At 46.8% G+C, this 13,744-nt stretch overlaps 2 protein-coding genes across 5 annotated transcripts in view; one reads left to right on the forward strand and one right to left on the reverse strand.

The window, feature by feature from the left end:
* The window catches only part of MKLN1 (muskelin 1), a 370,372-nt gene that overhangs the window by 212,446 nt on the left and 144,182 nt on the right, over positions 1–13,744 (reverse strand). The window contains exon 1 of one of the 2 annotated variants that reach the window (XM_058728682.1): positions 4,144–4,166. The exons of the other annotated variant lie outside the window; for it this stretch is intronic. Within the exon in view, the coding sequence (XP_058584665.1) occupies positions 4,144–4,151 (8 nt within the window). The 5' untranslated portion in view covers positions 4,152–4,166. Of the gene's footprint in view, positions 1–4,143; positions 4,167–13,744 lie in introns of those variants that run through there. 2 annotated transcript variants of the gene reach the window in all.
* LOC131510957 (uncharacterized) overlaps positions 1–13,744 on the forward strand; it is an 84,880-nt gene that overhangs the window by 28,405 nt on the left and 42,731 nt on the right. The window lies entirely within an intron of this gene.

Consider the following 13,744-nt stretch of genomic DNA (forward strand, 5'->3'; position numbering starts at 1 on the left):
GACACAATGACTGCCTTTATATTCTTCACCTAGATTCACCAATTGTTAACATTTTGTCATCTCTGCTGTCTCTTTCTATAAATACACATTTTTATGCATTGAAGCATTTGAAAGTGAGTTGAATACTTTATGATGGTTCACTAAAATAATTCAGTATACATCTCTCAAAAATAAAGGCATTATCCCACATAAATGCAATGCCATTTTCAGACCTAGGAAAATTAACAGTTCAATATCTTTAATTCCACATTGAAATTTCTCTAATTGTCCTAAATGTCTTTTATGGCCATCTTTTTTTGTTTGATCTAAGATCTTAACAAGGTCCATACATTACATTTGATTCTGTCTCTAGTCCAGGGTGCCAAGGTGAACATCCAGCTTTTCATTGTCATGACTGGGGGTGCTACTGGCATCTAGTGGATAGGGACCATGGATTCCTGCCAAGTATCCTATAATACACAGACAATCCCCCCCCCCCCACACACACACACAATGAAGAATTAGCTGATTCAAAATGTTTAATCTCAACTAGTATTAAGATTAAAAAACCTCTCTAGTCTATCTAGAACAGTCTACTCACTTTTTCACTATTGTTTTTCATGACACTGACTTGTAATACCCAGGCCAGTTGTAATGTAGAATGTCCCATGCTCCAGGATTTTCTAATTGTTTCCTCATGGTTAGTTTCCATTTGAACATATTTGGCAAGAATATTACTTAGATCATTGTAATAGTTAGCTACTACTGCATACCAACCCACCCCCAAACTCAGTGGCATTCTATTAACAGCCATTGACTAGGTAGTTCTGCTGATCTGGGCTGGGCTAAACTGATTTTGGCTGGACTCATTCATGGATCTGCAGTCATTTGGCAGATTGGGGGCTTGCTGGTCTAGGATGACATCAGCTAGGATGACTGGGCTCAGCTCCATTAACTGATCACACTTAGCAGGCTAGCCCTGGCCTATTCTCATGGAAGAGGAAGGATCCAAAAGAAAGTGGAAGTATGTAATGTCTGTCAAGGCCTCAGCTTAGAACCAGCACTCTGTCACTTCAATTGCATTATGTTGGCCAACAAAGATAACAAAGCCAGCCTATATTCAAGTGGTAGAGAAATAAACTCTACCTCTTGATGGGAGTTGCTGCAAAGTCACATTAAAAGGGGTGTGGATAGGGATGGAAAGAATCTGGGTCTATTGCATTCAGTCGATCAAAGTGATATTGTGTACCTTATCATACACATATGATACACATACACATATCATATACATATGATTGTGTGCATCATATCAGGAGGCACATAATGTCAGCTTGTCCCACTATTAGTGATGTTAAGTTTGATACCTGATTAAGTGGTAACTGACAGCTCTCCTTTGGAAAACCATATCTTTCATATACGTGGGTGGTGCTTTGGTGCACTGCTATCCTGTGTCTATTCTGTTAACCACTGTTTTTAGTTTCCTAGGGCTATTGTAAGGATGTACCCACAAATTGGGTGGCTAAAACAACAGAAATTTATTGTCTCATAGTTCTGAAGGCAAGAAGTATAAGAACAGTGTGTCGGCAGGGCTCCCTGTGCAACTTTAGAAGAGAATTCTTCCTTGCCCCTTCCAGCTTCTGGTAGCCCAGACATTCCTTGGCTTGCAACGGCAGCACTTCACATCAGCCACCATATTCCCATGGCCGTCTCCCTGTGTCTCTGTGTCTTCACATGACCGTCTTCTAAAAGGACACCGGTCATACTGGATTAGAGACTTCATCTTAACTAATTACATATGCGATGAGCCTATTTCCAAATAACATCACATTCTAGGGTCCTAGGGGTAGGACTTCAACATACCTTTCTTGGGAAACATAATACAACCCATAACACCCATCAACCTTTCACTCAAGGTTTTATCATCCACTCATAGTCCTTGATTGAATGAGTTCTTACATTGGGGATTGCATAACTGTTTTTCTTAAGCCTCATCATTTCTTTAACATTTATTAGCTGGCATTCTTCTGTAAAAGAGAAGGTTTTATTTTCCTATTTCTTTCCCATCTCTTCTCTCCTCCCCCTTTTTAATCACTTTGAATGTGTGGCTTTTTCTTTTTATACACCATCATTTTTATACAGTCATACAACAAAATTTTGGTGATATGATTGTTTCAAATTTGGCTAGTGAGAATCCATAAAGTCAACTCTTAAGGAAAAAAGCACAATAAGGATTTAAACTTTAATTAAATTTAAAATTATTTTTTAAAAAATTTTAATGTTTATTTATTTTGAGGGAGAGAGAGAGAGAGAGAATGCAAGCAGGGGAGGGGCAGAGAGACAGGGAGATACAGAATCTGAAGTAGGCTCCAGGCTCTGAGATGTCCACACAGAGCCCAATGCAGGGCTTGAACTCACAAACCGTGATGAGATCATGACCTGAGCTAAAGCTGGCTGCTCAACTGACTGAGCCACCTAGGCGCCCCTAAAATTCTTTATTAAATTGTAATGTGACTACCCCCACTAATCTATCCCAGAGGACCTACCTCTGCTGTCCCAATAAATCAGGGCTTATATTTTTCTCTCTGGGGAGGCTATGTGATTGTTTCCCATGGGAAAAGTCATTCTCCATTCCTAAAGTACAGCCATTAAAAAAAACAATAATAAACCAACCTGTCATTTATTGAGTATACTGTTTTACGTACATTATTTTATTCTGTTTTTTGAGAGAGAGAGAGAGAGAGAGAAAGCGAGTAGATGAGGGGCATCAGGAGAGAGAATTTCAAGCAGGCTCCATGCCCAGCTCGAAGCCCAACTTGGGTCTCAATCTCCCAACTACCTAGGTACCAAAAATAATGGGTTGTGATACTACTTTATTGGGGCTGAATGTGTCAGCACTCTGTAGGAGGCCACCAACCTGCACAGGGGTGCCATGACCTCAGGTGTTGGACGACCCAGAGGCAGCTGCCCTTGAGAGTATTTAAAGGACTTAGGCGTGAGCCACCCATGCTGCTCCAGACACTTAGGACCAGCACCGGCAGAGTCAGTCTGGAGAAGAGAGAGCACTGGGAAGATTATAGTCATCCAGGAATGATATTAATGATCATAATTGCCACAGTTTATTCAGCATTTACTGTATGCCTAGCACTGTGCCAAATGCTTTAGAAGCATGAGCTCTATAGTATCATCATCCCCAGTTATGGATGAAGAAACTAAGGCTTAATAAGGTTAAGTAAATTGCTCAAGGTCACACACAGCTGCAACTTACGCATAGCTTTGCCTGTCTCCAACGCCCATGTTCCTACTCCTTTATTCTATGCTGTCTGGGAATATAATTCTCTCTGGTGTTTCCTTCTATAACCCTCAAAATACTGTCTTTCTGGAGGAAGTCCCAGTTCTGAGTTTCCAACTGCCTTTTGTTTTTTTGTTTTGTTTTGTTTTTATTTTTTTAATGTTTATTCATTTTTGAGAGAGAGAGAGAGAGAGAGAGCACGTGAGAGCATGAGAGCACAAGCAGGGGAGGGGCAGAAAGAGAGGGAGACACAGAATCTGAAGCAGGCTCCAGGCTCTGAGCTGTCAGCACAGAGCCCGACGCGGGGCTCAAACTCAGGAGCAGTGAGATCATGACCTGAGCCTAAGTCGGACTCTTAACCAACTGAGCCACCCAGGTGCCTCCCTGCCCCCCAGCCACCAACTGCCTTTTGGTCATAGCTGCAACTTTCAGCCTTAACCTTCCTTCTAATGTTGAGTATACCAGACACATCTTATGTGCCTCATCAGATTCTCTTATCATTTTGTCACTTATTTTGTCTCTGCCACTGCTGCAGCTGCCTTGCTTTGTTTGGGCCCAGGTAGGCCCCCAACCTAAGGCGGAACTTATCTGCCACTCTCCCAGCCTGGTCCCTACCTTGACTGCCACTGCGTGACCAGGCTTGCCAGCTTCACACCATGAATTTCTGGCTTCTCTCTGTACTCCCCAACCAGGATTAAAGGCCATACTGTAGAGCATGTGGCTTGCTGAGAGGCTAACAAGGGGAACATATCATATAAACTAGAAGTATGAGGAAGGTTACTCCTGGTGTGGTAAATCTTGATCAGTGGGAATTAGGACATGGGAGGGAATCACAAAGATGGATTCCTTTTCCTTTCTCCCTCCCAAGCACTTACCTGAGCATGTTTCCAGCACATAGCATTTGGAGGTATTCTGCACGGACATGCAGACATGCCTACTGTCTCTGCAGTTTGTTCAGACATCATCTTGCATTGTTTCCCATCTTTCTCTGTCTTTCTTCCCTTTTTCTCTCACTCTTGCTGCCCTGGGATTGCATCTCCTAAATAAAACAAGCATTAATTCTTGGTTTGAGTTCTATTTTCTTTTTTTTTAAGTGTATTTTTAATGTTTATTCATTTTTTGAGAGAGAGAAACATAGAGCAGTAGCGGACAGGCAGAGAGAGAGGGAAACCCAGAATCCAAAGCAGGCTCTAGGCTCCAAGTTTTCAGCACAGAGCCCAAAACGGGGCTCGAACTCACAGACCGTGAGACTATGACCTGAACTGAAGTCAGCCACTTAATCAACGGAGCCACCCAGGTGCCCCTTGAGTTCTATTTTCTATAAAACATAGGCTAAGATTTTCAGGGTCATTTTCTCTAAATGGGACCACCACTTCCTAAATTCTCTTGGCTCAAAGCCAAGACACCAAAGGTCCAAGAGTGCCTTCTAGAAGATAATCCTAACTGATAATAATTTTGTCAATATCATCACTATAACTGATAGAATTCATGTATTACCTCCACAAAGGTGCAGTTTATCTGGAAGAAAATAAAAATAATTAAAAGGATCCTTGGTGGTAAAAAGGCTCTGAACCAACAGTTCAAAACTAGGCTTAATCCTAAACTGGACAACAGAAGCTCATCTGGGTTTTGATAATCCCCTGAAAGCATCAGAATGCCTGCCACATCCTTAACACCCTTGGGGTTTCTAATAGACAGGAAACCAAATTATTTACCAACTTATTCTGCCATTCCAAACAAAACCATTTATTCTAGGAGCAGGCCCCTGATCTAGGACAATAAACCTATGATGATGTGATGGTTGCCAAGAAAGCTCTGCCCAATTGTCTGTCCTTGATGGTGAGCAGCCAAACCAGTCAGGTCCTTTGGGACAGTTGACTATGAAATACAGAGAGGGAGTCAGCAGTTAGCAATGGGCAGAAGCTAAAAGACACAGAAGGAGGGAAGAAAACTGAAGTCACATGGCAGCAGAAACCATGAGGCAGTAAAAGCTGTGAGATAGAGAAAAGAATAGAAAGTTCTTAGTAGCAAGGGCAGCAGAAGCAGAGAGTCCCAATAATTGACAGAGTACAGAGCAACAGATATTTACTATGGAAGAGGCCACAAGATAACCCAGCTGCTATGACTGTACTGTGTGCTGAATCACCTTCCAGTTCCCACTTGTCATTACTTAAACTTAGATTAAGGCAACCTGAGTCTGTCTGTTCTGTAAATTAAATTTTTGCCTCATATCTATATCCGGCAAGATCGTGGCAGGAAACTGAAGGTACACTCAGCTAGGGTTTTGAAAATAATTTGATGAAGACATACTTACAAGGATGTAGGCAGGGTTTAGGAACTTAAGAGGAATACTGAAGCACTTGAGGACTAGCAACAGTGGAAACCCAGCGCTAAAGAGACAAGGGAAACGTTGTCTAAAGCTAAAGAGACCTGGGAAGTTCCCCAGGTGGCTCAGTCAGTTAAGCATCCGACTTTTATTTTTATTTATTTATTTATTTATTTATTTATTTATTTATTTATTTATTTTATTTATTTTTGGGACAGAGAGAGACATAGCATGAATGGGGGAGGGGCAGAGAGAGAGGGAGACACAGAATCGGAAACAGGCTCCAGGCTCCGAGCCATCAGCCCAGAGCCCGACGCGGGGCTCGAACCCACGGACCGCGAGATCGTGACCTGGCCGAAGTCGGACGCTCAACCGACTGTGCCACCCAGGCGCCCCAAGCATCCGACTTTTAATCTCAGCTCAGGTTTTGATCTCAGGGTCATGAGTTCATGCCCCACATTGGGCTCCAGGCTGGATGTGGAGGCTACTTAAAAAAGAGAGAGAGAGAGACAAGGGTACCAGATTAGTGTTGTAGGAGTCCCGAAGGAGGTTATATCTATGATGGGAAATGGCTGCTGCCAGACCATGGTGCTAAAGCAGGGAGAAAAGAAGAAATACCTCAACCCCTTTTTCCCCCCTACCCTCTGATACTTGCTGATGCCTCCCATTGGCTAAACCCAACAGCGAGCCAGTGCACTGAGGAGTCCAAATCATGTCATCACAGTAATAGCTTCATAGGGCACAGAGCAGGGCAGAGAAGGTTAGGGGGCTGTTGTGGGCTGACTAGTGGCCCCTTCAAAAAATAGGTTCACATGCTGATCCCCAGAACCTGAGAATATTATATGGTATAAGATGTGATTAAATTTAGGGTCCTGAGAGGAAGAACTTATCCTAGATTGCTTGGGTGGACCCTAAATGCAGTCACAGATAACCTAATAAAAGAGAAGTAGTGGGAGTTTTGAGAAAGAAGAGGAGGTAACAATGTGACCACAAGATCAGAAATTAGAGTGACATGACCACCAGCCAAGGAATGTCTGGAGCCATCAGAAGCTGGAAGAGGTGAGGGACAGACTCTACCCCAGAGCCTAAGGGAGGGAGACTGGCCAAAACCTTGATTTTTGTCTTCCTAGCCACCAGAACTATGAGAAAGTAAAATTCTGTTGTTTTAAGCTACCCAGTTTGTGGTAATTTATTATGGCAGTCGCAATGTGGTAGAGCCCCTCCCTAAGGAACGTGACAAAAACCTCAAGACAAGGGAAGGCAACCTAGCTATGTACATGTACATGACCTTCCTCATGACTCTGTAACATAGAACGCCCAATCAGACTGTATGTCTGTATGTTACCATGTATGGGAGACAAAGAAGTAGAAATTGTATAAAAGGCTACACCCCACTCTGCTCAGGGCTCAGTCTTTCAGGCACGAACCCACTGAGCCTGGCTGGCACGAATAAAGTTGCTTCCTGGGAAGAAAAGCCTTCATGTCATGACTTTCTGTGCAAACCTTGCTCCCATTACATTTCTTGGGGTTTGCATCCAGGAGGTGGAGATGGTGTTTTACCTCTCTTGTTGCCAGGGTGCAAACCTCAGGGCACCGGGAGAGGTGACCTCACCTGGCACCAGTGGACTGCTTGATCTGTAGGAGACTAGCCCCTCCCAGCGTGCCCAGGCAAGGACCCCAGATGCACAAAGGAACCAGGTGAGGCCCAGGAACCAGCTCAGGGAGCGCTGCCCTTCAGACTGGTTAGAACCAGGGTTCATTTTGGTAGACCTACCCCTAAGAGGCAGAAGAGGAGCCTGATCACCTCCTGGAGTTGCCCGACTAGTTCCGTAAGGAATAAAACTGCAACTCCAAGGCACTGGGCCCTGGGGGGGGGGGGGGGGGGGGTTGGAATTGCTGTGTGACTGTGCGTGAATGAGATGGACAGGGGAAAGGTTCCAGCCTGACCAAGGGGCCAAAGCAAGTGTTGAGTTTGGACCCGTGGTTCTATGCCAACCTCATAGGGCTTAAGGTGGCTTGAGATTTCTTCAGGGGTCTGATCTGGGTCAGGGAATGGTACTGAAGCCGCCAATGCTAAGAGGCACCTGAAATATCTCCAAGAGGAAAGCAGCTGGAAATAGACAAAGCGAGTGTAGGTCCTTGCCAAGTTAGCCCCCCCACCTTTTCCCTCTCTTGTGCGTGAAAGTTGTCCATTAGGAGAAGAAATGGGTGGAAAGCAGAGTAAACCGACTCCCCTAGAGTGTATGTTGAGGAATTTCAAAGAGGAATATTCAAGAGATGATTGTGTGAAATTAACTCCTGAAAAGCTCTGCACATTCTGTGAAATTGATTGGCCATTGTTTGGGGTGGCCTGGTCCTCTGAGGACTCACTTGATAAGGAACTAGCTGGCCGAGTGTTCAGGATCGTTGTGGGGGATCCAGGCCACCCTGACCAATTTCTTTACACTGACCATTGGCAAGACCTGGTCCTATCCCAAGCACCATGGCTAAAAGTCTATATTGAAGAGAACTGTAAAGTTATGATGGCTTGTGTCACGGCTTCCTCCAAATGCTGGCCCCAAACTGAAAAACCCATACCATTTGGAGAACCTGTGGAAACCCCACCGCCATATGCCCCACTGTATCCTTCACTGCCACCTGCGCTTCCGGCTGCCTCAGCTGAAACCCCATCCGAGCCTGCCCCTAGTCCCAAGGCCTTGCCACCTCTAGCACCACCGACCTCTCCAGATGTGACCAGCTCACCTGGACCACCGGTCCTAATCACATATGCCCCTCCCAGAAGGCAACTAGAAGATCAGACCAGTGGAGATAGTCCCTCCCTGCAGCAACACTGGGGAGCCCTACAGATGCCATGAGGGAAACTAGGGGAGCCATCTATTATGATCAGGAAAGCCAGATCTGAGAACGCTAGCGTGTTTTTGTGTACCAACCCTTTACCACTACGGACCTCTCAACTTGGAAGCACCATACTCTCTCCTATCCAGAGAAGCCCCAGGCTATGATTGAACTAATGCAGTCCCTAATCCAAACCCATAAACCTGCTTTGACGGACTGCAGCCAATTCCTCCTGCCCCCCTTTGACGTGGAGGTGCGTCGCTGAATTACCCAGGTGGCCCTAAAATGGTTAGAGGAGAATGCCCCAGCTGGGACACTAGACACCCAGGCTTATGCTCAAACTCACTTACCTGGGGAGGACCCCAAATGGGACCCAGATGTCTCAAGTGTAGATGGAGGGCTCACAAGGACTGAACGGTATCAAGAAGCCCTTCTAAATGGCATGAAGGAAGAGGGGGAAAAGGCCATAAATATGAGCAAATATGAACATCAGAAGTACTCCAGGGACCCACGGAGAGCCCAAGCCAGTTCTATGAGACTCTATGTGAGGCATTTTTCTCTATACCCCTTTTGGTCCAGAAGCACCCGTTAACCAGCAGATGGTCAATGCGACTTTTGTAGGTCAGGCCCAAGGGGACATCGGGTGCAAGCTGCAAAAGCTAAAGGGTTTCACCAGCATGAATGCCGGTCAGTTGCTGGAAGTAGCAACTAATGTGTTTGTCAAACATGACCAGGCAGCTCGGAGGGAAGAATGCCGGAAGATGCAGAAAAAGGCAGACTTGTTAGCTGCTGCCTTGGTGGAGCAGTCAGAACACTTCCAGAAAGATAATTCTCAGCAGAAAGAAAGAGGCCATGTGGTCCAGGGTTGGTACCAGCCAGCATCATGGCCACATGGGGCCCCCTAAGATGATTTTGTGGGGCTAACCACCATGGAGGACTATGAGGAGGACTAGGACAGACCAGGCTCTATTTGTTAGTCCCCCAAGAACCTATGGTCCAAATGAATGTGGGGGGCCAAGCCATCGACTTCATGGTGGATACTGGTGTTGAACACTCGATGGTGACCCAACCCGTGGGCTCCCTCTCACAGAGACAAGCCACCATTGAGGGGGCCACAGGAAGTCGGACACACCGTCCCTTCCTGCATCCTCGATGATGCAATTTAGGAAGGCATGAAGTCATCCATGAATTCCTTTACCTCCCTGACTGCCCCGTGGCTTTAATGAGCATGACGTATTGGGAAAGCTGCAGGCCCAGATAACTTTCAACTCTCAGGGACAGGCTGACCCTACAGACACCAGAAGCAAAGATTATGACTCTCATGATTCCCCAAAGAGAAGAGTGGTGCCTCTACAGCCTCATGGAAGAGCCACAACAGGAACCTGAGCTGCCCTTCAGCATACTGGGGGTGTGGGCTGAGGACAACCCATCAGGACTGGACCAGAACATACCTCCAGTAATTGTAGAACTAAAGCCAGGGAGAGAGCCCATCCACCAGAAACAATATTTCATCCCTTGTAAGGCACAGATGGGAATACGGAAGCAGTTGATGAGACTTCTAAAACACGGGTGCTCTAACCCCGTCAGTCATCTTGGAACACGCCCCTCCTACCTGTCCAGAAGCTGGACACCAATGACTATCAGCTTGTTTAAGACCTGCGGGGAGTAAACCGGGCCGCTGCACCCTGTTGTCCCAAACCCATACACTCTCTTAGGTCTTACCTCACCAAAGCTGCCTTCTTCACATGCCTAGACCTCAAAGATTCCTTCTTCTGCAACTGCCTGACCCCCAAGAGCCAATCAATCTTTGCCTTCCAGTGGGAGAATCCTGAAAATGGTCACAAGGGCCGGTCAACTGGACCAGATTGCCTCAGGGGTTTAAAAACTCCACAACTATTTTCGGCACTGCATTAGCCTCAGACCTAAGAGCCTTCCCAGTGGATCAACATGGCTATGTCTTGCTTCAGCACGTAGACAACTTACTGCTGGCTGAGGTCTCAGGAGGACTGCATGGAAGGAACTCAGCAGCTCCCTACCCTCCTATGGGAAACTGGTTATAAGGTCTCAAGGAAAAAAGCCCAAATCTGTCAAAAGAAAGTCAAGAACACTGGCTTTCACCTCTCCCAGGGGCAGTGCCAACTCAGCCCACAGAGGAAGCAGGCCATTTGTTCAGTCACTGTCCCCTTGATCTGATGTCAGGTTCGGGAATTTCTCAGGGTCACAGGTTTCTGTAGAATCTGGATACATAACTTTTCAGTCCTGGTGAAACCCCTCTATGAAGCTACAAAGGGGGGGGAAAGTGGGAGCCCCTGATGTGGGAATCGGTACAGCAGAAGGCCTTTGAGAAAATAAAGTGAGCCCTCACTAATGTGCCTGGTTTGGGGCTCCCAGACATGACCAGGCCTTTCTTCCTATATGTCCATGAGTGCACTGGCATTGCGGTGGGAGTCCTAATCCAGATGTTGGGGGTCATGGCATCACCCGGTGGCATATCTCTCCAAGCAGCTTGTCCCTGTTGCCCAGAGCTGGCCACCCTACGTACGAGTACTCGCAACCATAGCACTCTTTGTGTCTGAGGCTGACAAGTTAACTCTGGGACAAGAATCGACAGTCCACGTGCCACATTCAGTATTGACGTTAATAGAATGCAAGGGACAATACTGGCTAACCAATGCCAGGATGGCCAGATATCAGGGAATTCTGTGTGAGAACCCACACATTCATCTGAAAGTAGTGAGGACGCTAAACCCTGCAACTCTACTGCCTGTCGGGCTGGGCCAGCCAGATCACAACTGCATTGAAGTCATGGATGAGGTGTTCTCCAGCTGGCCAGACTTAAGGGACTGGCCCCTCAAGGACCCTGAGGCTGAATATTTCACCGACAGTAGCAGTTTTGTGAAAGAGAGAGTGCCTTGCAGGTTACTCCATGGTGACCCCAAATTCTATCATTAAGGCCAAACCCCTGCCAAAGGGGACTTTGGCACAAAAGGCAGAGCTCATTGTGCTAACCCGAGCCCTCCAACCGGTGGCAGGGATATGTGTTAATATATACATAGACTCTAAGTATGCCTTCACCACCCTCCACGTACATGGGGCTTTATATAAAGAAAAGAGTCTAATAAACTTAGGAGGGAAAGACAAAAAGTATGGTAAGGAAATCCTTGAACTCTTAGATGGTGTGTGGGCCCCTAAAAGAGTGGCCATCATGCATTGTGTGGGACATCAAAGGGGAGACACCCCGGTTGCATGGGAAAACTATCAGGCAGACCGAGAAGCAAAACTTGCAGCCCCCAAAGGAACAGCGGAATCAGCAGCTTTAATCGCCGCACTGTTCCCTAGTCCATTGGCAGAATGGGACCCTAATTACTCACAACGTGAAAGTACATGGTTTAAGACTGAAAAATGGAAGCTACCTCCCAGGTGGATGGTAGAAATTTGAAGACAGCTGAGTGGCAATTCCTGAGGCCCTAGCTCCAGCTTTTGTCAAGCACTTCCATCAGGAAACCAATTGGCTGGACAGCTCTTGAGACTATGTTGAGCTGACATTTCTACATCCCTTGACTCTCCAGCATAGCCCGAGCAGTATGTGAGCAATGTGAAACATGTGCCCGGAATAACCCATGCCAGGAACCCAAGGCCGCCCCTGGGGTGTAGAGTGTCAGGAGAGCCCCATTTGAAAATATGATGGTGGGCTTCACCGAGCTCCCCCGGGTCCGAGGCTGTAAATATCTGTTGGTCTTCGTGTGCATTTTCTCAGACGGGGTGGAAGGCTTCCCTTCTCGCACAGAAAAGGCACAGAAAAGGCACAGAAAAGTGACCCGACTTCTTCTAAAAGAAATCATTCCTCGATTTGGGATCCCTATCACTGTGGGATCAGATAATGGGCCAGCGTTTGTGGCTGAGGTGGTGCAGCTGGTGGCAAAGGGGTTAAAGATCACCTGGAAGCTACACACAGCACACCGACCCCAGAGCTCCAGGAAGGTGGGACAAATGAACCAAACCCTGAAGCTGCAATTAAGTAAACTATGCCAGGTGTTGGCAATAGCCTTGGTAAGAATCAGGTATAGACCCACTAAGCAGATGGGGTTCCCTCCTTATTAAATCCTTTATGGGCACCCTCCCCCCATCATCAAGGGCATTAGGGGGGATCTAAATGAGATAGGCAATCTAACCCTAAGGCAACAGATGCTGACCCTTGGCTTTACCCTAACCACCTTACACCACTGGGTTAGGGAGTGATTACCTGTGAGTCTGACCACGGACGCTTACCCCTTTAAACCAGGAGATGCTGGATGGGTGAAGGAATGGAATGTCCAATCCCTAAAACCCCTCTGGAGAGGCCCGTTCACTGTCATTTTGTTACCCCTATTGCAATAAAAGTGGCCGAGGTGGGTCCCTGGATTCACTACCGCAGAGTGAAGCCAGCATTCCTGATCCATCAACACCGTGCCAGCTGACCACACAGAAGCAGCAATCTGCAACTCCAGAGGCTCTGGGAGACTGCAGCCCTGCTTTAATCACTCCGGAAGTTTACTAATCTACGCACGGCCGAAGCTTGAGAAATCGATGGTCTGGTGGAACAGATCGACTGTCCTTATCTTCTACCTCTGTTTCCTTACTGTGATGTACTGTCACCCCTTGTTTCTTGCTGTTATGATTCTTGCTATATACCTTTTGCCATAAGATTGGCAGAGGCCGCCCCCGCCTGTTGGGAGTGTGGTGAGTGGTTTCTGTTAGCGTTCACCTTCCTTTTGTGGATGGGATGCTCTGTTGGTATTGGTTGCTTCTAACTCTGGACCCCTTCAGCAGACCTAGATTTCTCATCACATGACCCGTGTATTCACATAACCAGGTCAGGTCAGGGAGTCACTTGGACCTTACTATACCATACCCACTTCTCATGCCAGGGACAAGACCTGAGGACCTGCAGACACAATAAGACCACCTATTTTGTCTGCCAACGGGAGAGTCAATACACTTGTTTTGACCTGCAGTATTCCCAACTGAGGAATGGTTGGAGGTCCGACACTCCCAGGAGGCCGGGGAGGGGTGGATTAATCAGCCAAACCCGGGTTACTAATCCCCACATGCCTGTATCAGTACTTTTTTTTTTTTAATTTTTTTTTTAATGTTTATTTTTGAGTGAGAGAGAGAGAGAGAAAGAGAGACAGTGTGAGCTGGGGAGGGACGGAGAGAGGGAGACACAGAATCCAAAGCAGCCTCCAGGCTCTGAGCTGTCAGCACAGAGCCCGGCACGGGGCTCAAACCCACGACCTGAGCCAAAGTCAGACACTTAACCGACTGAGCCACTCAGG

The sequence above is a fragment of the Neofelis nebulosa genome, chromosome 4 (genome assembly GCF_028018385.1).
Source record: "Neofelis nebulosa isolate mNeoNeb1 chromosome 4, mNeoNeb1.pri, whole genome shotgun sequence".
In the NCBI taxonomy this organism is placed as follows: Eukaryota; Metazoa; Chordata; class Mammalia; order Carnivora; family Felidae; genus Neofelis; species Neofelis nebulosa.